At 39.4% G+C, this 24,205-nt stretch overlaps 2 protein-coding genes and 2 long non-coding RNA genes across 5 annotated transcripts in view; 3 read left to right on the top strand and 1 right to left on the bottom strand.

Moving 5' to 3' along the window:
- The window catches only part of LOC129454476 (uncharacterized), a 51,302-nt gene that overhangs the window by 6,000 nt on the left and 21,097 nt on the right, over positions 1–24,205 (top strand). The window lies entirely within an intron of this gene.
- On the top strand, positions 3,616–7,891 carry LOC141351414 (uncharacterized). The gene is made up of 2 exons (XR_012359673.1): positions 3,616–4,323; positions 7,185–7,891. It is a non-coding gene; the product is annotated as an uncharacterized lncRNA (long non-coding RNA).
- LOC129455158 (uncharacterized) overlaps positions 11,498–24,205 on the bottom strand; it is a 181,095-nt gene continuing 168,387 nt past the window's right edge. The window contains exon 3 of one of the 2 annotated variants that reach the window (XM_073858073.1): positions 11,498–13,366. In XM_073858073.1, coding sequence (XP_073714174.1) covers positions 12,501–13,366 — 866 coding nt within the window. In that variant the 3' untranslated portion in view covers positions 11,498–12,500. The remainder of the gene's footprint in view (positions 13,367–24,205) is intronic. The other variant, XM_073858072.1, reaches the window with a different exon arrangement.
- Positions 20,850–21,736, top strand: LOC141351397 (uncharacterized). Its single transcript, XR_012359651.1, has 2 exons — positions 20,850–21,057; positions 21,211–21,736. It is a non-coding gene; the product is annotated as an uncharacterized lncRNA (long non-coding RNA).

Raw genomic sequence — 24,205 nt, 5'->3', positions numbered from 1 at the left:
ATTATTTAATTATTTAGAGCTTTCAGGCTTAATATAATTTAAACAGATGAGTTACAAAAAAATTCACCACCCTCACAGTTGTCATGAAGGGCAAAATTAGCTATATAGACCTTTTTTTTTTGTAAAATGAAAAAATGCAAAACATTTAAGGACTAAATCCTATTTATGAGTTTAGGATATCTTTAATATTTATAGGGGCAGTTTCCCGGACAGAGTTTAGATTATTCCAGGACTAGTCCTTAGTTATATTAGGGCATTTAAGTAGTTTTTACAAAGAAACCTTAAATGAAACAATAAAATTGTGTATCTTGAGACATAACAATGGCACTGATATGATAAGATCAGTACAAGTTGTTTTCAAATGAAGGCAGCTCAAACATTCATTTTAATCTGGGACTAGGATAAGCCCTGTCCGGGAAACCACCCAATTGAGCAACAAGCATGTAGGCTTTAATAAAGACTTAATCTCATTTAAAAAGTGTAACCAAATAATGCTGTAAGGATTGTGAAAGTCTTTGTAAAATTAAAATGGTTCATTTGACTCCCCTCTACAAAATAGCTGGACTGCATTTAAAGGATTAGTCCATTTTCTTAAAAAAAAAATCCAGATAATTTACTCACACCATGTCATCCAAAATGTTGACGTCTGTCTTTGTTCAGTCGAGAAGAAATTATGTTTTTTGAAGAAAACATTCCAGGATTTTTCTCATTGTATTGGACTATAATGGACACCAACACTTATTAGTTTTAATGCAGTTTAAAATTGCAGTTTCCACTGAGTTTCAAAGGACTGTAAACGATCCCAAACGAGGCATAAGGGTCTTATCTAGCGAAATTATTGTCATTTTTGACAAGAAAAATAAAAAATATGCACTTTTAAACCACAACTTCTCTTCTATCTCCGGTCGTGTGCCGCGCCAGCGCGACCTCGCGCGATACGTCGTCACATCAAGAGGTCATGGGTGACGTATGGCATCGGTCCGACCGTTCCGACGTTATTGTATGTGGAATGATACTAATTAATGTCTTTGTGTCTTATTGTTTCAAATAGTTCGCAAATGTGTCGCAATTTAAACCGCAACAGTCACACAAAACAGGCTTTTGGGGATTTCATTAGGGATGTCCCGATCAGGTTTTTTTTGCCCTCGAGTCCGAGTCATTTGATTTTGAGTATCTGCCGATACCGAGTCCCGATCCGATACTTCTATAATACATAAAAAAGAATAAATAAGAGCGAAAAAACAGAACCAGGATGTTCCTTATGTCATGCCGCACGCATTGCTGTTTCTGTGTGGAGTCAAAAGAGTCTAACTCTGTGCCAGCGCATAACTACAGATGTGTTAAAAAATAATGAGAATATATATAGTATATGTACAGGGGTTAAATTGGGATTTGTTTTGTGGGGATGTTCTGTTGGGAGGGAGGGTTCGAGGGGTAACATGTTTAATCCTGATGACAGCAAAGCCACTGGTGTGTTTCAATGACATTTTGGACCTCTGATAGGATTTTATAAGTTGTTTTAAAGCTGTGCCACATGTTGACCCAAACTTTAAAACCTGAACTTTAAATTATGCAAATCTATGAGTCTGACACCCTATATGAATTTGTTGCACATGTCATTATGCACAATTGATCAAACTTTGAAGGAAGTTATAAGAATCAACCTCCTTGACTTATTCTAGGCATAAAATAGACTACCCAAAAAGACTCAATTAACAAGAAAAACAACATACTGATTCAGCAATATATCTTATAAATTAGCCATAGAGATTCCCTAAGCTGGTCAGGTCAGCAGTTAGTTATAAAATACCTATAGTTAGGTCGTAATTAATCTGTATAATCAAAAAACATTATTTTATTAAACTATACAATCAGTTGTATCCAGTTATCTAGTTAACATATTGTAATGAGATGAGTGACATGGCTAGACATACTTTAATACTTTGTTTCTAGACTTCTATTAAGTTTTCTCCACGTGGGCACCATTCTTACCTCTCATACCTCTCTCTCTATCTCTCATGTCATCTCTACAGTATCCTACGCGAATGCGCGTTCTTGAGGTTCTGAGACGCGGGGCTGCGTCTGAGCACCTGGTGACAAAAACGATCAACGCGTAGTTTAAATGATCGTTAAAAGCCAGGTTTTGTCGTGGGTTCATTGCACGCAAGAGTGTTAAGACTGAGAATGAAAGCACGTAAATGGGCTTGTTCGACTTCATGCGGCGCCGCGGCAATCGACATCCGTATTTCTTCAATCTGCCGCTAGAGTGATCCGCGAAATCATACGGAGGAGTTTGCTTTTAAATCGCTCTCGCGGAACTTTGACGTCATCCGGCTGCCGGTTCTTATGGCGCTGCATGAAGTCGAACAAGCCTATTATCTTCTCATCAGTTCACACGCACCAGCGCAGCGCGTACACTGGCGCAGAGCAGAGCGAGACCTTTAATGGATTTTAAACCCTGCACATGTATCCGAGTCCTGATCGGGAAGTAACTTCCGATTCCGATCGAGTCTGAAACCACGTGATCGGGGCCGATTTCCGATCACATGATCGGATCGGGACATCCCTAGATTTCATATCAATGTGGTGTCACATTGATTACGCCCCACCCATAACCGCTCACAGACCTCCGCCTTATGAGCGCGTAGTTCAACCTTCTGTCAGAGACACATGTTTTGATGTAGTCCAAAGCAAGCGCTCTACACCATACTTTGCATAAGGGGGGGGGGGGGGGACAAAAGGCGTCTATGTATAGACCAGTGGTTCCCAACCTTTTTCACTTCAAGGCCCCCTAGTTGCCCACACAACAATATTTAAAGACCCCCCATTTTAAGTCATCTTGAGGCCCTCTTGGAAATCTGCTGAGGCCCCCCTGTGGGCCCCGGCCCCCTGGTTGGGAAACACTTGTATAGACTGTTTCATCGGACGAACGTGCGGTGACGCGATATCGCATCTGGTCTGAACTTTACTTCTGGTTTCTGTTTGTTTAATGGTCTGACTAGTGTTTAAACTGAACACTGGAACAAATACCTCGTCGAAAATAACAAATGTTTTGGTTTCCTAAAGACGAGGGGAGACGGCAATGATGGATCACCGCTATATGACGGGAGGTTTGGCAGCAGATCTGTAGTTAAGGAACAGTATTTAGGATTGTGGCCAAAACTGTTATTGCAATCACAAAACTTGTGGCTAAAACTGGTACTGCAATCACACAACTGGTGGCCAATACACAACATGACAACATAAACATCAGTTGAGGGCATTGAATAATCCTAAAGGATTCTGATAAGAATCCTGTGTACACTGTACAGGGGCCCGTTGCACAAAAGTAGAATTAAGACATCCAGGATAAAGACTCAGCTGAGCTCAATGAAGCCAAAACAATAGCGTCCAGGCTTAAAGGCGGAGTCCACGATGTTTGAAAAACGTATTGGAAAAGGAGACGGGCCGACTACCAAAACACACGTATAGCCAATCAAATCAAATGCCGGGTTGCGTATGTGTGGGGTGGGTCTATCAACAGAAGGTCCAGATTCTATTGGGGTAGGGTTGTGTTTGTTTGGGTGATTTCAAATATCAACATTGGCTTTCAAACATCGTGGACTCCGCCTTTAATTGGTTGCACAAAGACCAAGTCAGGATGAGCAAAAACAGATTCATTAAGCCAGATGAAACCAATCCTGGATAGGTGCGCACTCACGGCTCACTCAAATAGACCCCGCCACCGATCACAGATTCACTGATTTACCATGGCAAACTAGAGCGGCGTACTTTTCCCCATCGGAGGCACAAATCTTCATGAAGGCATATGAGGAGGCAAAAGACATAATTAGGAAAAAAGTCAACACCGCAAAGAGAAAAAGCGTGGCAAAGTATTGCAGACCACCTGATTGCCTAAGAAGTGCACAATTACACACTCACCGCTCCACTGAAACATGACTATTACAATTAAAACCATTTAATTTACATCTCCAGAAATACAATTGTACAGTTTGTACGGTATAAAAACCATTACGTCTATGGAATGTCCCCACAAAACATGGAAACCAGAATGTGTGTGAGATGTAGATTAAACATGACCGGGCCAAAATGGACATGGCAGCGGGTCAAAATTTAATACAAGAACATTCTACAGAATGGTAAGAGCCCTGACTAATACTTAACAATGCACAAGCATATATTGGACCGAGAAGGTGCCTGCTCACACACTGTCTGTACTGTTTCAGCAGTGAAAAAGAAAACACACAGTCTAGGCACAGGTGGTGGGTCACCAAAACCTGACCTCACCCCAGCAGAGGACATAGCCTTGGAGCTTCGTAAAAGGTATGTCCTTCCATTTCTACATGGGACACAACCACATTCATAATGAATCCATTTGGACTGACTTTGGCTTGACTATTGCCTTGCAGTGTCTGGCAGCACTATGTTACTGTTAGAGCCATGCACTGTAAGCCCAGACAAGTTGATTCTACTGAAAAAACATAGGGTAACTCGCTGCCCTAAAATCATTTGTTAAACAAACAAGTTATTTTAAGTTAAATCTACTTAAAACTGATGAACAGGCTATTAAAACTGAATGTAAAACGTCTTGATCCAGTAATATATCCTTGTTTGATTAACTAAACATTTACTTTTCTACAATAGGGCTTGGGCGTCGTGACGTCATTACTTGTCGTTGCGGCCATGTTGGTTGCCTCCTTTACTGCTGCGCTCCATGCTGCGCTCTGCTTATAGACATACTTTCTCTCAATTGTGTGTCTTAATTTAATTAATTTGTCGTTATTTTTTCAACCATTGTAAACCGTTGCTGTATTAATAATAAAGTAACACATTAAAAGTAATTTACATTAAAAATGACAGATTACAGAAAACTTCATTATGTTTTATTCAATATCGGAAACCAAACATTAACCTCAACCCCTCAGTAATGTGTATACATGACATATAAATGACATTTATATATACGACAGTGAAGTATAACATCTGAATATTAATTTATATAGCTTAAGTCAACATTGAACATAAGGGAACTGTCCCGGTTTACTCGCCCAAAATACGGGAAAATTTCAACATTCATCTTTCTGTTGCTATCCCTCTGCTGACAGCAAAAACTGCTGCATTCACTAAGCTACTTGTGAATCGTGCTCTCACAACAACCACGCTGTTATCTTAAAAGGCTCTTTATTAACTCTTTTTTCATATGGATCCTAACCGTTAATAGTTCCGATTTTGTCCACATACCGGTCCCTGCTTCCCTGTTGAACGTATCCCAGTAAATTCCACACCCTTTTCCGGATTTTAACATCTTTTTTCTTTCTTTTAATTCTCCCAACTCCGCCGCTTCTCCTCGTTCAACTTGCTGTATATTTACATTCGCGAGGCCACCAACATGGCCGCGACGTCCCAGAATGCAACGCGGCGCCCAAGCCCTATTGGTCAGTAAACAATATGAGAAACTTATATGCACGAGCACGAGACGATGCTGATCCAGTGAGTACTCCACCAAAGGCATATTGTAGGCCTGGCATGTCTTGTCTACTAGCTTCAATATGAATCCAATTAAATGTGATAGGAGTTCTAGAAGACATAAGGTATCATGTCAAGACTTTAATTTTTTGGGCCTCTGAAATCTAGCAGTTCCTAAGGTGAGCCACACAACCAGTGGTGTAGTCTAGATTTTTGTAGTGAGTATACTGTGATTTTTCCCTCTCACCCTTATGCTCACTCGTCCCAGCGTGACACCCCATAAGCACCACCACACTCACAGATGCATACAGTATGGATCTTCATGTTACAGAGCATTCTGAAAGTGTACTCATAAACACATAAACTGAATGTGTTATCAACATGTCAGTTTATTATAAGAAAAAAGACTTTAACAGTCAATGGGTTTACAGCTGGGGAAACTGGATGGATTTTTAGACTGGTTTAGTGTTAATCAACATCTAACTCAGATGTTAATTAAAATTAAATAAACTGTTTACAATCTTCAATCCGTGGCTAACACATGCATTGAAGGAGAAAAAAATCCACTCTTTCAATAGCTATTGTATGACACCTAGTGATAACATTACCATGTGTAATTTAATGGTGTAAATGTTTTTAATGAATACACATATAAGATGACCATGAATTAACTCTAATTTGCATACTCATTTAAATAAAAGCTTATTTTATACATATAATACAAGCAGTGTCTAAAAATGAAAATAGGCTTTTACTTAATTATTATTACAAGACCATCACGTAGCCTAATATTAGACACCCAAACCAAAGTGAAGAAAATGATCTTTAATTTGCAAGTCTGAACTGAACATCAACGCAGACATGATTTTCCTCACAAAAGTTTAAGATCATATACATCTTGAACGTGGATATATAAATTAACACAGAGAAGGAAAGTTTAACACAAGCACAAGCAAACATGCTGAAAGCTAAAACCATCAGGATATAATTACGGGCTTATTTTATTGCATTTGGAGCCTTACCTCCAGATAAAGTAATAAACTGGACTGATGTTTTAAATGTTGTTTACTCACATGTGCGTTGTTAACTATCAGGATTTTATATTGCAGCACTCGTTCACTTCACATGGATTGTTTACAGTGTCGCGTGAGCAGCTACACTGCAGGTTCGACTTCATTTGGCGCTAAGCAGACCCTTTGGTGATGTCAAAGTACCGCGAGAACGATTCAAAGCAGATTTCTCCATGTGATAAATGCAATCGCTCTCGCGGTACTTTGCTGTCACTCGCATGTGGGTTCTCACCAGTCTGCTCCCCAGTCACTTTCGCGCCGCTATGGTAATTTGATTTCATACGCGAATCGGATCGCGCAGTTCGGCAGGAATTCAAACACACCAAATATATAGCCTAATATATATATATATATGCAGTTCAACCCGCTAAAATAGCAAGTGTAGCATGCTACTGGTCAGTGCTTTACATCTGAATTATGACTAAAAGTTTGAAATGTCAAAACCATGCTGTTACGCATCCTCAAGCTATTTTTAGTGGGTATACGGAAATCCTTGACAATTTCTAGTGGGTATACGGCGTATACCTGCGTATTACGTAGACTACACCACTGCACACAACCCCTATTAATAACACTTTTTACATCACGTCTGTGTCAAGAATATCACCGTGTTTATGAGGTATTAATGATGAGATTTTTTGTTGACAGGTGAATTCTCTGGTTTATTGCTGGGAGACAGGGGGTATGGCCGCTGCCAGCCTTTTTTCCTGACACCTTTCACAGACCCCCAGGAAGTACAGCAGGCCTACAACTATCCCCATGCGGGCCAGAGTTGAAATGACCTTTGCCTCTGGAGGCACACTTTCACTGCCTTCACAAATTAAGGGTCAGCCCTGTGAGGGCATGTGACATTAATGTGGCTTGTGCTGTCCTCTACAATGTGGAAGGAGAGGGGCCCCAGAGTGCCACCAGCCATGGACTGGGACAATCCGGCAATCTTGCCTGATGACAACAGTGGTCGGCTGCTGAGAGACCAATATGTGTTGAACTGTTTTAGTAAGTATGTGTGCTTTCAATTTTGGTTAAATATAAAGGATTTTTTTTTTTTTATTCGGCCTATTATGATGTTTGTGCTGTATACTGTGTGTAATACAAGCTTACAGGGAGGCTACTGCATCCATTCATTTGTCTGTTCAGTTAATGTGTATGGATTTGTCCTGTATTTATTTCAGTGTGCAGACATGCAGGGTGTGTTATATACAGACCTTTGAATGTGTATTTATCATTTTGTTGTATAATATGCTTTGATTCTGTGCTTTCCATCTTGTAGAGTCACTGTTTGACTTCAGTTTCGAAAGGAGCTGATGGTTTACCTGCTTTGTTTTATCCTTATTCAATAAAGGAACATAATGTTACACTTTGTGTTGTAATATTTATATGGAATGTGTATTTTATACAAAATTTATGAGGCTGGTTCTTTGTGTGGAAAAGATACTGATACTTATGACAATGTGATGCTGATTAACAATGTGAAAAGATTAAGTATCCTTGTTTGTGAATACTGAAGTACAATTTCATGAAATGCCCCACGGCTGTTATTGTAACAACTGTCCTCCTCTAAAACAATGGGTTACAATATTATGACTTCATTCAAGTCTGTAATTTTTTTGCTCTGTGGCCCTATAATGTTCATCATTTTATATATAGCCTTACAGGCTATTGGGAACTGTAAAATATCCAATGATAGCAACATCATCTAAAACTCATAATTTATCCCAAATTATTGAAATTAATGATCACAAACATTTAAAAAATGACAGTGGGTCTAGTTATATGTGATAACAATGTATAGTGTGCAGTAAAATAACTATTGGTTTCCGTTTGTGGTGACTGCTGACTGACATAAGGAATAAGATTAATAAATCCTGGAATTTAGCCTGGTCCAGAGCAGGCTAGCTCCACAGAATGATAATTTATACCAAAACATATCCTCGTGCCCCATTCAGTTTAAGTACAACCGGATCACAGATAAATTGAGCCAGGATCACCAAGATATCCCAGCTTAATCCCTTATCCCAGTTTTGTACAATAGGCCCCAGGACTCTTATTGGAATCCTATAGGAATTGTCTTATAGACCCCTTCACGGTTCACATCACAGGTGGTTCCCACTGCACATGTCGGGGGCAGAAAAGTAATTACAGCAGATTGAGTTGCTTATTATGCTGTATCGTTAAAAATGCCTACTTACGTCGTGGGCTTTGAAAATCGCACCAGGTCTTCCGTTAAGTTTTCGTGATTCATGCAGAATCTCAAAAACAAAATATACAACATCTGCGGCTGCAAGCAATTAACGTGCAGACTGGAACAATGCAAATATCAAAGAGGCTTGTGTTTGTAGTGCTCACTTCATTTGAGGTAAGTCATCATTTTTCAGCCCTGTTAGATTAAATTATAAAGCCTGGATGGTATGAACAGTTTGACCCCATGCTGCGCGCGCACCCGATAGTCATTCAATGTTTACAAACCTTGAAGGGGTCTTTAAATATAGATGGTTTCAGCAGTAACAACATAAATAATTGGCTTTCGTGGAACAAACGTAACTTCCGGTCAGTGCTTTAAGTGGCCCAAAAGAAGTGCCGGTACTCAATTTTTTTTTGCTTACTGGACTTCTATATTGAAGGGGTTTTATATTCAGCAGTCAACAGATGACCTTGTGAAAAATAATAAATCCTTATATAAGTTTGTGGATTTGCTTGAGCTAGAAATTGCTATTGAACATACATAAAATGTGCAAAAGGTAGATATGTAAGTAAAATTTTCAGCATGGTCAAATGCTAAAACTAGTTGTTCAGATAGAAAGAGCTTAAAAACTAAAACTTTAAAATGACACCAAGACCATGTCTATGGGTTCAAGAATAACAAAATACTGACCATTTGAAACTAGAAAGTCATCACTTTATTTTTTCCCATTGTTTTCCATTTTGGGGGTGGTAAAACTACTGTGTGCGTCGTTCAAATTCATTGAAATTTCGTACACTTGTAGTTTAGCAATTAAACTAAATGTCTATTACAATTTCAAGAATGTTTTTACTCTGCACATCGCCTGAGGAAATCCGAAGTTGCGTCGAGGGGAACCAAAATGACAGGAGATTATCACGTAAAGTACCTACAAAAGGGTATTGGAAAAAGCTTGCGTCTGACATGCAGCTATCATTCTGGCTTGGTGGGATGTCAGCCAGCGAGTCCTCTGATTCTGTTCTTTTACTACTCAGAGTTTAAAACAAGAAGGCCATATTAAGTGTTCATTGTATTTTAATCGAGCAGCTATGGTTGCGCGTTTCACACACAAACACACACCTCTCCACCCCACGTTGAGGCTGACTGACAGCAAAGGTGACGCATGCCCTTTTAACTTTTAAACTCAAGGGTGTATGGGTAATGTAGTCTCTGCTCTCAGTGGGACGAATTAGGAAGTGTACATTGTGAAGAGCGCTCTGAAAAGCGGCAGCGCAGCCAAAGGATTAAAATCTCTGATTTAAACAGATGTGCAAATGAGCGTTCCGGTACGCTAAAAGCACGTTCTGGGCTCACGGAGAGGTGGTGGTACGCTCAAGAGCTATATTTAGAAGTGGCGGTACTGAGTACCGGCGCGTTCAGGCCCACTTAAAGCACTGCTTCCGGTAAACTCTGTAAAGAATCAATAACAACAAAGTCATTTTAGAGTAGTTTTTTTCTGATAACAAGCAAAATAAACAACAAATTACTGTATATATATATATTTTATATCTAAAGCATATAGAAGGCGACACTGAGTTAACATTGCTGTGCAAAATGTGTAACCTACTATAATGTATACAGTGTTAACTACAAACTAGGGTGACCATACGTGCCATTCTTCCCGGACGCATCCCGTCCAGGATTTCGGTGCGTCTTCCGGAAGTCGTATTTGTTGACCGCATACGCCATTCAGTTAAAAACATAAGATATACAATCGTAGTTTCATTCTTACCTTAAAATGTAACGGTTGCTTTTCTGTAATAATAATAATAATCCTCTATGACGTATGCGGTCAACAAATACGACTTCCCGAAGACAAACACAAAATCCTGGACGGGATGCGTCCGGGAAGAACGGCACGTTACTACAAACAGGCTGCCAAACTTCCCTTCACATAGCAGTGATCCATGATCGCCGTCTCCCATTGTCTTTAGGAAGCCAAAACATTTGTTATTTTCCACGAGGTATTTGTTCCAGAGTTCAGTTTGGACACCAGTCCCAGTAAACAAACAGAGACCGGAAGTTAAGTTCCAACCAGATGCATAACGCCACAATGCACGTGCGTCCGATGAAACCGTCTATACTTATTTCTAAAGTATTTTTGGACAATTTATAGGATCATTTCTAAAAGATTTTAATGGGATCCAGTTACATTTTTGTATCTTGAAATATGCTTTTCAATATGTGAATTTGAATATTGCGGTTATATCAATAAAAAATAAAACAAACAAAGGCTGAAATAAGCTGAATGTGGCACAGTATGCAGGGTAGGAGGCCAGAGTTCTTTTTAAATGGACACCATTGGAGGAGAGGCTTCAGTAAGTTCAAATAAATGCTTTTGTGAGGAAATTAAGTATTAGATGCATATTAAATGAAGGGAAAGCATGTTCGTTAATCAATCAACATGTTTTACAATATCCAATAGGCCTGTCTTCTATAGGACCACTTTTAAGGGGATGGTTCACCCAAAAATGAAAACTCTGTCACCATCCACTCCCCATCATGCAGCCACAAACCTGCACCAACCTCCTCCTTCCGATAAACACGAAGGAAGATACCCCGAGAAATATCTGCAACCAAACCACCCGTGGACCCCATCCACCTCCATAGTAAGATAAAAGAATACTATGGAAGTAAATGGGGTCCACGAACGGTTTGGTTACAAACATTTCTTAAAATATCTTCCTTTGTGTTCATCAGAACAATGAAATTTATACAGGTTTGTAACAACATGAGAGTGAGTGAATGATGACAGACTTTTCAATTTTGGGTTAACTATCCCTTTAATGCACTGAATGTCTCTAGATCAGGGGTCTCCAACGTGGTGCCCGTTTATGTATGTTAACATTTTAAACAATACTAAAACATATCAACAAGTAAAAAAAAGTTTTGAGTAGACTATATCAAAAAGTAGCCCTCCAGAGTGTTTCATCCATTGTGGTAGCCCTTGCTCACAAAAAGGTTGGAGACCCCTGATCTATATGCTACAAACTGATTTTCACGCAAATCGGACAAAAGCTCAAGGAGTTTGAAAAAGTAGGTTTTTATGAATAATTCAAAATGACAAAAAAAATCATGGCAAAAACGACGTCATGAATCACTTGCAAATGAATTTCATTCTATGGCTTTCGCATCAGAAGTTATAAACAAAAACGTAAGTGAATTTTTGGACTGTTGGTGGCACTAGGGAGTTTAAGATAGAGACTCTAAATTTTCTATAGTAACTTTTTTGGACTGACCTCTATATGTGTTCCAAATTTCATAACTTTCCTGCGTGCGTAGAGTTTTATGGGCTGCCATAGACATAATGGCGAAAGAAGAAAACTAACTAATGGTTTAAATAAGGGGCTTGAACCTGAATAATGTAGATTAGATGAACTAGATAAAATGAATATAATATAATATAAAAGAATAATAAAAAGGCACTATGGGTGTAGTTTCTTCTACAGTATATTTCTTCTGATGATTCCAGAATGAGTGAATCTCTCTTCACAGTTTAAGCATTGATGAGTTTTCTCTCTATTGTGAACTCTCTTAAGCTTTTTCAACTTACTTGACTGATTAAACATCTTGTCACATTGAGAGCATTTGTACGTTTTTATACCTCCATGAGTTCTCTGATGTTACACTAAATGTTGACGCCCCCAAAACCCCTCCTACAGACACTACAGTGATGAGTTTTTTTCCCATATGAACACGCTGAGGAACTTCAGTGAAGCTTTACCACAGTGAGAGCAGACGTACGGTTAGTCTCCAGTGTGAATTTTCTTATGGACTCTGAAATGGGATGGATCAGAGAATCTCTTTCCACAGTGAGAGCAGACGTAAGGTTTCTCTCCAGTGTGAATTCTCTCATGGATTTTTAAGTGACTTGACTGATTAAATGTCTTCTCACACTGAGAGCATTTGTAAGGTTTTATATCTGAATGAATTTTCTTGTGATTCACTAAATGATCACGGCGCCCAAAACTCTTCCCACAGACACTACAGTGATGAGGTTTCTCTCCAGTGTGAATTCTCTCATGGCGTTTAAGACGAGATTTACGACAGAAACGTTTATCACAGTGTGAACATTGAATATTCTGGTGTGATTTTAATGAAGCTGAATCCCTAAAGGCTTGGTCACATTTACTACACTGATACAGTCTCTCATTGGTGTGTTTAAACACATGTCTCTTCAGATTGCTTTTAAGTCTGAATCTCATCTCACAGTGAGGACACTCGTATGATTTTTCTCCTGTGTGAATTCTCTGATGACCATCAAGACTTCTTTTGGTGCTAAAGGATTTGCCACATTCAGTACAATAAAAATGCTTTTCACCACTGTGTGTCCTCATGTGAGTGTTTATATTAGACGTTGTTGAAAAAAGATTCTTCCCACACTTCTTTTTCTTCTTCTTCTTCTCTCCATGCACTTTTGAATGATGAAGTTTCTTCTCTTGTAAGGTAGTAAAGCTGAGTTTCTGTTCTGTGTGTTTTCTCTCATGTCTCTCTAAATGTCTCTGTGAGCTGAATGTCTTTCCACAGGTGATGCAGGAAAGAGTTTGTGCTGTCAGTCGCTCTTCTGATGTTGAGGACGTTTCTCCTTCAGAACATGATTCACTCTTCACATCTGAAAGAAACATGATAGAGTTAAAACAGCTGAGAGGATTACAGGTCTGCCTGTGACCATCATGTGTGTTAAAGTGCAATGTTTTTACAATGCAACAACTTGTTGATGAAACCGATGTAGATATCAATTAGTTGGTCTGTAACATCAACATCCTCCCACACCACCGTCAGACTGGGCTGACATGCATCTGCTTCATACAATGCGAACTGTGCGCTTATAATTAAAGTCAGGTGCTGTTTCTTAATAAAACACGAGCAGCAGGTTCACTGCGCAACCAGCTTGTTTAAAAGCAAGGCAGCATTGCCCAGACCGCAGCGTTGCCAGGTCCTTGGCCTTTAAGCGGAGTTCTGAATTGGGCTACTTTTCAACTGTTACTGCAGGTTAGAAATGAAAGGATTTGGTTCATTAGTTGTTGGTATTTGGGCTGTGTATAGTTATTTGGCTGCTTTTGGAATAATTTTAAAAGGCCATTTGGCTGATTTTGTTAAGTGGATCTGGCAACCCTGACAGGACAATGGCAGAAGCAAAAGTGCAAACAAACACTAGTTAATAAAGGTTTACTTTCACCCTGTAATGTAAAGCTGCATTTACACTGCATGTATGGCTGTGCAAAAAAAAAAAAAAATCGCCTGCAATTCTCATGCGTGTTTCATCAGGAAAGCCGGTTCGGTGATAAGTATTAAAATCGCCATAAGCTGCTTTCAGATGGAGCGTCATTTACTACACAGAGCCGCTTGGCATTTCTGTGCTTTATAATTCACAAAAATGTTTCATCAAAGAAAAACAATTGAAAAGTGAAGGGGAAATTACATTGTAATAAATTATTTCTCTAATACACACTGGACACAATTGTTGGCACCCCTAGCAATTTTTATGAGTACAAAATCTCTCTCTATATATACTGTAAAGTATATTTCCATTGATATTAACCATGGTGCCTAGAAACATGATGTTGTCCAGTCATGCCTTCGTCTTTCACAAGAGAATAAATATAAATTAATTAACACAAACCCCAAGTCCCCCTAATCGGTCATCACAATGGGTAAAACCAAAAACTATAGTTCTGATGTGCAGCAAAAAATTGTTGAGCTACACAAAATAGAAAGTGGCTCTAGGGAATATTTAAACCATTTCTATTTCCACAATCAGGGAAATAATAAACATGTTTTAATCGACTGGAGATCTGCCAGAAAGAGGAGGTGTGTCTATATCATCTTAATGCTCAGCAAGGAGAATAATTTGAGTGGATAAAGACTCTCCAAGGATCACAGATGGAGAACTTCAAAAATCTGTTAAATCTTGGGGTCAGAAATCGTAAAAAAAAAATTACGTAAAGACAGCACCTCCATAGTCCATAACTGCAAGTTGTTTGGGAGAGAGTTTAAGAAATCCTCTGCTTAAATGCAAAAACAAACTCCAGTATATTAATTTGCAGAACTTTAACTTTGACCAGGACTGGGTTCAGTGGCCATATGTAACGAAAAATTGTTTTTTGGCAGCAGGGACACAAGATGGTTTTGGTGCACACGGGGATTGTTTTGAACCTAATTTTGTACCAGAGGACATCTTATTCATATACATGGTGTGAGAGACGCGCAAATGCAGCAAACCTGTTGGTAAAAGCATTTTAAAGTGGCAGAGAAAGTAAAATTAAGACATCCTGAACACCATGTAGCGTATAAGAAAGGCATGGCAGTGGCGGCGATCCTGGATATTTGTCTGCTGAATGCACAAGCACAGAGAATTCTGAGACTTTCATGTCAGAGAGCAACAGCAGTGCGTAATAGAAACTCCCTAAAACCAGTAAAGTTCTAGAATGACAAACACGTATATTATACAAGAAATTGAATGTTTATTAACAATAAGCTTTTTGTTCAACCGCTTTGTGGAGCACTTTTTCCTCTGTTGTTCGTGCTTGGCCGTGCACGCTGGCGCACATCTGCTCAACATACAGTGCTGCATAGCGTCATTGCAGGTTTTTAAGGCAGAGTAATGAATAGGTTATTTGCATTTTGCGTGGGAAAAGAAGATGGGATTCATATCCGTTTAGCTAAGACTCATTTATGTGGACGAATGTAAAAGTTTTCTATTAGTTTTCTAAGTCTATCTATAGCTATCTGATCAGAGAAGTGACCAGGTGTAAAAAGGGCCTATAATGATTGCTGGAATGTTAAAAAAAACATATTAGGTAAATAATGTAAAATAAATATAGTAAAAATGATATGGATCCCTATTGCAAATGGAGGTGGCAAAAAAGGATTAAAGGTGCAGTGTGTAGATTTTAGCGGCATTTAGCAGTGAGATTGTGAATTGCAACCAACAGCTCAGTCCACCATTCACCGAAACGCATAGAGAAGCTACAGTAGCTGCCACAGGACAAACATGTTGTTGTTTCATGTCAAAATACAGTAGTGCCAAAACACAGTTTGTCCATTTAGGGCTACCGTAAAAACATGGCGGCACAAAATGGCGACTTCAATGTAAGGGACCCGCGGTGTATGTAGATAAAAAACAGGGCTCGACATTAAGGCTTGTCCGCTTGTCTGGGACATGTGGATTTTTTGTAGGACAAGTGTAAGAGAAAATGAGTTGTCCGACTTGGCATGTTAAATTTCAAACAAAGTAAAATGTCATGTTACTTAAAGGCTGAGTCCACGATGTTTGAAAAACGCTTTTGAAAAGGAGACGGGCCGACTACCAAAACACACTTGTAGCCAATCAGCAGTAAGGAGAGTGTTTGTTTAGGTGATTTCAAATATCAACATTGGCTTTCAAACATCGTGGACTCTGCCTTTAACGTTGTGTGCCATTAACGACAGAGCAGAACGGGGAGCGCAAACACCGAGCGGAATATTGTGTCAAAAAAGCCGATTTAAGTCTGTATTTTTTCTTCTAAAGTTCGGTAAAAAACACACAATGGGCTTAAAATCTTGTTCCAGAATCTGTTGTATAATGAGAATCTCTTCCAGCGCGCCTATGTGTGTGTGCGCTGCGCAACAGCCGATTTGAATCTGACAGAGTTCGTCACTGTACATTAAAAATCCCACACAAACATTACAGTGTAAATGCTAGGATTTAGATTGATTTTATATATAACAGATAATCTAGATACATTTATCTAGTTTTTTAAAACATGGTAATGTTTTAATGTTTTGCTTTTAGGGCTCCAGACTAACTTTTTCATTAGGAGCACAGTGGCCCCAACTGAAAATTTTAGGGGCGCAACCAGAAAATTTAGGGGCACACACCTAAAATCAACATGCTTACCAAATATTCACTTTCCACTGTATTACTAATAAATACTTTAATGAAGGATGCAGAAAGTACAATGTGCTGTTTCAAATTCACCGTCACATCACAAAAAAGGTCAAATTTACTGGTCACACATGTGCGACTGGATGTAAAATTCAGTGGCACACTCTCAAATTTTGGTGGCAAAATGCCACCATTTGGTGGCAGTCTGGAGCCCTGGCTTTAGTGTTTTAATGTCAGACAATCATTGAAATGTGGGAAAAATGAAGAGAAAGGCAGCAGATATAGCATCCTTCATCAGAAAGAGTAGCAAAAAGCAGCTAAATGAATCTTAGTAAAATACATTTCAGTGGCCTACAAAATTCACGTGATTTTCTGGTCTCTATAGTTTTTTCAGCAATGGGAGATATTAATTCTGGTTTCAAAGTAAATTTCAAAAGTTTTATTTAATTAAATAGTTTAAAAAAACATGAGGTTGAATTATGACTATAAATTGTATGTTAATCTCAATTAATTTTAATAAAAAATAAAGTATTGTAACGATTGTATGTTATACATCATTGTGACTAACACACCTATAATACTTAAAAAAAAGTATTTAAAGGTTGGATGATAGAGATTTTATGTGCCACCCCAGAGTAACTGCTGGCCCCTGGTCACAAGATTAGCAAAACCCAAAAAATAAATTATATTATAAATCTTTACCCAGACAAGTGACTTTTGTGCATGGACAAGTGAAACATAAATTTACTTGTCCGCAGGACAAGTTCCTCAAAAAGTTAATGTCAAGCCCTGAAAACGTCTCATTCTTAGGTAATAAACACATAACAGTTCATTATGTAAGGTCTTTATACACCACTGATAATATAGTAATGTAGATTATATTGCATTTCTGTCAAGAGATCCTTATAAATGTTACACACTGTCATAGCTCATAGAGTCATAGCTGAGGCAAAAAAAGGCTATACTGCTCGCTCATATGGGAATTGCTTGTACCAAAAAGGTTGTACCAGCTACTCTTAAGTTTGGAAGTCTCTGCTATTGATTGTAAAATCTTCGCAAATTATAGGACTTGAGACTTGCTTGACAAATATCAATAAAATACTTGACATTCATGACTTGAGACTTGACTAGGAGTTAAATGACTCAAAATAACATGTCTTTTTTAATAAATATCCCTTTTTGAATGCACCACAATGGTGCAACCTAACAACGTGATGCATGCAGCTATCAAGCAGAGGCAGAGTGCTAACTAATAAAGGGCTCATTATAGTTAAGAAAGGGCTCATTAATAATGCGTAAGATACGCATTGGTTTTCAAATATACTTCTGTGTCTTCGTCATCCGAGTCGACGTGCAAACACACATGCAGACCGCTGGTAGGCAGTATCCACACGTGTAACCACAGTAGCAGCGTGACTGTCAATGAAGAAGCAGCTTGGGAAGTTTAACCCACAAACGAAGAAGAAACAGCAACTTGTTGTGTATGATTTGAGAATACAAACAGTGATGGAAGTAAATAAACAGCGACTAATGTTGCAGTTTGAGTTACATCACTTCTCAACTTGGCCCATCTTTGCTCTCACCATCGCAAACCTATGATGCATTTTTTACCTCACGGGAATGGTTCTAGTGGACCAATCACAGCTTCCGGTCCATGTAGAACTGACAGGCTGTTAAAAATTTGGCAAGTTGCACGTCCGGGTACGCAGAGGCTACGGATAACCAACAGCGTAGACTATACGCATGACTATAAATTGGCCTTTAATTTGAACTTAAGCATTAACAGTCTTGACTGAACATAGACAGTGTGTGAGCAACCTAGTCACACTGCGAAGGACATGGAGGAAAGCAAAAACTTCATTGTTAAGACATTGCTCTGGTGGTTATTTTAAAACATTCGACATTTGAAGTCAGGTGTGCATTTATAAAAAAAATGCATACACATAGAACATTTCTCAAACAATCTGATTAAAGCATTCAACTTTAATTCAAGTATTAAAGATATTTAGTGAGATTGTGACTGAAAACCCCTATTTTATAAAACAGTTGCTCACATGAAAGTAAAAAATTGTATAAATGAGGAGTTTGGTTCCAAAACGAGTGTCAGAATTTAATTGTTGTTCCCCCACACCCCACATTTATATATTTGATATATTTTCATAGAACCTTGTATATTTCTTTATTGTTATACTCGGATGATTAATGAAGCAATGATACGGTTCATTTATCTTGCATTTACTAAGTTGAGATTGAGTTGTGACATTTTCCCTTGACTATGCACAAAAGCTAGACATGGGCTGGTCAGTCCAGGTCATGAAGTACGACCAGACTTCCCTGTTCTAATCTCCCTTTCCCCGTTTACACAATACAACCGTCTAAGCATTATTATTTATGTATCCGTATCCAGACGTTCCTGTGAAGGGACCAATCATGTGATTGTTCTCCAGACATGTTTGCTCAATAGCTGCCCACATGATTCTTCTAGACATTATCAAATGTTTATCAGGTGACCAGTGCTTCCTTTCTGTACACTATATAAGCTGAAGCCTGTCTAATAAACTTTGGTCCATGTTTGAACTGCATCTCGGTGTCAGTGTCTTTCATGGCCCCTGATATATATCAGAACTCTCTGCTGCTCACCTCAGACCTCGTCTCTTTACTACAGATTCAACGAAAACTTCATACCTCTAGACCTGCTTAGAATTAGATTCTAACAGTTGGGGGCTCGTCCGGCGACAGGGGGGTGAGCCTCCTCCCGACAGAACCGGAGACCGAAATTTGAACACCGCAGATCGGGGAGGACCTACAGAAAGGGGTAAGTGTCGTGATATTTCTAATAAATTTGAAATACAGCGCTTACCCCTGTAGAGTCCCAGTAGGACCCATATCTTGTGCTCGAGACAAGATCGGTCATTTTCACTCGGCCCACGTGGGGCAGGTGGCCCAAAAATCGCCACCGTTGGCTAATTGATTTACGAATTAATTGCTAGTAACGAAGTGATAGTCGCTCACGAGTAAAAGAAAGAAATAAATTGACAACGAGTGATTTCTTGTCAATTAAATTTCACGGGTGCGGTAATCGAGATTACCAGCACATGCAGCATTGACTGCGTACGGAGCGAGGTCAAGTATACAGTTAGAGCTCACTGTATATTTGAGATCGCGGTGTTATTGTTATTCGTTATTGTTGAGTAATCATCAACGAAACGTTGAATTGAATATAAAACGAGCATTGCCCACTATCAAAGAAATTTATTAAAACTATATGAATAACATTTATGACATTTTATGAAAACTGGATTTTTGCAAATTTCAAATAATTTGCCAAACTAATATATAACTTCTAAAGAACGAAACGATATGTAAATGTATTGAGGCTGAGTAGAGGAGCACAGAAAACCCGGGTGTTTGTCAATTGCTTATTTGTGCTTATTGCTGTTTGCTTGTTATTGCTGCTATTATTTGTTTACATTGTGTTGAAGATGGGTGATTCTGCCACGGCCAGGCAAAAGCCTGATGAATTTATGTATACAAATAATAAAGGTTTTTATGTTGAACTGTACGTCACTTAGCGGTTAGTAATATAATTACTTTGCATTGAAAACCCCCAACGCAAGATGCGCTGCCATATTTTATGTCGAATAGTACCAGCCGAAGTTTATCGTCCCCACAAATTGCTGTAAAATACGTGAATGTTTTGCAATCTCACAAAAGGTATGCACACGTCACAGGGGCAGATTTGTGCTATTTTGTTGAACATTGGAGAGCGATGTAACAAAAAACATAACTGATACGTGCCGCTGTCTGATTCGGGAAAACCATGTGACTGGAGGTGAGGGGACTGCAGCCTCTCGCAATCCACTCACACGGGAAGATCATGAATATTATGATATGTTTTTTTTTGATCAGCTGCGCGTTCTTCTAAATTAACGGTTTGGCATTTACCAGTATTTATCATTTGCATTAAACGGAAAGATAAAACCAAATGAAACTGCCTCTAAATTTTGCACACGTTTTAAAGCATTATGAGTCTATTCTAGATTACCGATTGACAAAGTCTGAGTGCGCTGTTACAAATATGCTGTTGAATAATATGAATCGTAGGTACCGGTAAGTGAAATCTGTTGAATATGAATGTGAATAGACTGATTTGTGAGTCTGATGCATCTGGTGAACATGCTATGTTTTCAGTGCAAGTCTCATCGAATGGGAAAAAGCTTGCTTGATATAATGTGTTATTATGTGGACAAAGGGGCCACATGAAATGTGACTGTCGTTCAAAAGGGGGTGCAATTTTATTCCAAGGGCGCCACCACGTAGACAGTCAATGCAACAGCCAAAGCAAGTGCATCAGAAACTATCTGACAGTAATTACCAGACAAACTGGCATAACAAAACACAATGAAATGTTCTGACCCATTACACCACCTCTGGAGGTAAGAGCTCCAGGTGTCAAACCATTTTTTCTTCACAAATTTCAAATCATACCAGATGTTTGTCTTAATTTGCTCGGGCGAGACATTATGCATAAGTTAAAAATGGAATTTCATGATTCTCATGTTGTTTTCTCTTTTATGTCATGTTTACAGACATACAGTGATCCTCTGCCTATGGGGGGAGGAAGTGAGAAGGCCGACCAAGACCCAGTAGCCGCCCGCATACCACATGATGTAGACACCTTGATTAACCCATGCCTATGAACTCAGTCAAACAATGATACAGGTTTCATTGATATGAAACCATACAAAGTTAAACTTAAACCTGTGTACATCAAACAATATCCTTTGTCAAAAGAAAAGGAAGATGGCATTAAACCTATTATTCACCATTTTGTTTAACAGGGTGTCCTCATACATACTCGCCATAAAACACACCGATTAACCCGGTGGTGAATGCTGATGGAAAGACATAATGTCTTACACAAGATTTAAGAGCACTCAATAAACTGATAATTCCTCTGTCTCTGATTGTTCCAGATGTGCCGACTGTTATAAATTTTATATCATGCACACATAAGTATTTCTGTCATTGATTTGTGTGCTGCTTTTGTTTCTCTGTTCCAGTGCATCCAGACACACAGCCACTGCTAGCCTTATAGGATAGGGGGCGCAAGAACTAAGAAGGGTATGTTGACTCACCATCCGTCCTCTCCGCTGCAGTGGAAAAAAGACATTGAAAAAAAAAAAAAAAAGATCAACTTCCTATTTTCGGGTTTGCTGTCTGCTTTATGCCGATGACATCATGGTCTCTGCCCTGACTGAAAAGAACTGTGAGAAAGCCTCCATTATCGTCTGCAATATTTTGGTGGACGCTGGTTTCAAAGCATCAAAAGAAAAGCTCCAGTGGGTCAAGCAAAAGTTCTCGTACCTTGGTCACGTCTTAATGCCAGGTCTTTGAAAAAACCTCCACAGATCAGGTTGAACTGATCCGGAAGATGAAATTCCCACAAACTGTGTAACAGCTCCAAAGTTTTCTGGGGTTAATAAACTGTTGTCGCTCATGGAAACCTGAGTGTGCTGCCCATGACGGACATTTGCGGAGCACGATTGATCACAAGGCATCGCCTGCATCACTGATATGCTGGACTGATGAAGCAGAGACTCATTTCATGGCACTGAAACACGCCATTACTACGGCCCCAACTCTGGGCCATCCGAACTATGCAAGGACTTTTCACCTGCATGCGTGAGAGGCGAAGGGTGTGGCTCTGGGTATCCTTTGGCAACAACAAGGTTGCACTTATAGGCCAGTGGCATATCTGTCTAGAAAACTAGATAATGTAGTAACAGGTATGCCTAAAATGTCTTTATGCAGTGGCTGCTGATGTTCTGTTTGTACAGGTGGCTGAGAGAACGGTGCTGTCACAGTCAATGACTCTACACATCACATCAAGTTGGTGCATTTTTACACAACACAGGACGGCACAGAGGCGATATGGGTATGAGGCTACGCTGTTGGCAACCAAAAATGTAACGATCCAGCCCACTTCTACCATTAATTCCACAGTTTTGGGACTGGTAGACATGACTGAGCACGATCTAAAACATGATTGCATTGTTGGATTGACTACTTCCTGTTCCTCTAGGGCCGATTTAATGGAATCGCCCCTAGATGGGGGGGTCAGATCTATGTGGATGGCTCATATACAAAGCCATCGGACGGTGTCTACCTGTGTGGTTATGCTGTGGTGTCAGATACTGGTGAGGTTATTGAACCCTTTGCTCTAAATTACAACTCAGCATAAGCTGCAGAATTGGTAACTCTAATACGAGTTTGTGAGCTAATGAAAGAAAGAAAAAAGCCACAATCTACGCGACTCTAAATATCTGTACCACAAATTTTAAAAACATGGGAAGCCCGAGATTTCAAGACAACAGATGGTAAGCTTATAGCTCATTCATATTTGGTAGGACGGTTGACAAAAGCAGTACAGCTACCGTCTGAAATGGCAATAGTGAAAGTAAAAGATCATGGATCAGGAAATGATGACTAGGCTGTGGGAAACAAGAAGAGCAGATGAGGCTGCCAAGGAAGCAGCTCAAGCTCACATTAAATGACTATTTGAGTATGATGTCAAAACAGACCTTGCTATGGCTGTGCAAGTGATTAACATGATCAGATTGACTTCATTCGCATACTGCCGATTGGAAATTATGAAATATCTTTTTTATCACAAAGAGGATGCGCAAACTGTAGTTAAAATTTTGACAATTGAAAATTATTCCTCGTTTTAGCATACCGAAAACAATTGAATCCGACGACGAGACACCTTTTGTGTCTAAAGTAACTAGCTCTTTGCTAAAGCGCTGTCTATTGATTGGCATTTTAATATTAAACGTGAAAATTAAACATAGGATAACCAAAGCTGCGTTAGAAACGGAAAGAAATGGGTAGATTTGCTACCTGCTTTATTATACGAAATAAGAATGACTCCATCTTCAACCAAACAATTGTCTTCATTTGAAATACTAATGGGTAGGCCATTCCCCACCCTGTGGGTCAAAGGCCGCGCAGGCGTTTCTTCCCCAGGTGACCTGGAGGTGATACAAGAAGACTACGTGGTGTCCATAATTGAGAAATTGAACTCTATCTGTGCTAATTTTCTTTGTCTCTCCCCTCAGAAAAGCCAACTTACATTTTTGCTCCAGGACAGGTTGTTCTAAATAGGAGCCTGAAGCCCACGAGGGTATGAGAGCCAAAATACCTCGGCCCAGACAAGGTGATGGCTGTGACAAAGATGGGAGTTCTGATTGACAACCAGCTACAGTGGATTCACGCCTCAGGGTTGAAGCACCACTCTGCCACGGATCAGGACACCAGAGACGAACCCAAACAACGACTACTAGTAATGGAAAACAACGGAGAACAACGAGTGAGATATCTTGATGGAAGCTCCACTGCCGAGAGGATTCGAACCATGTATTGTGACCAAAGCTTTCATCATCTTCAGCGAGCACATTGTGGAAGCAGAGCAAAGAGTATTGGAAGACAACGAACTAGAGCCCGACCGATTTATCGTTTTGCCGATTTTATCGGCCGATATGAGCATGTCGCAGATATATCTGTATCGGCGTATTAGCCGCA

Source organism: Misgurnus anguillicaudatus, chromosome 20 (assembly GCF_027580225.2).
Source record: "Misgurnus anguillicaudatus chromosome 20, ASM2758022v2, whole genome shotgun sequence".
Taxonomy (NCBI): Eukaryota; Metazoa; Chordata; class Actinopteri; order Cypriniformes; family Cobitidae; genus Misgurnus; species Misgurnus anguillicaudatus.
This window is presented reverse-complemented; position numbering and strand designations above follow the sequence as displayed.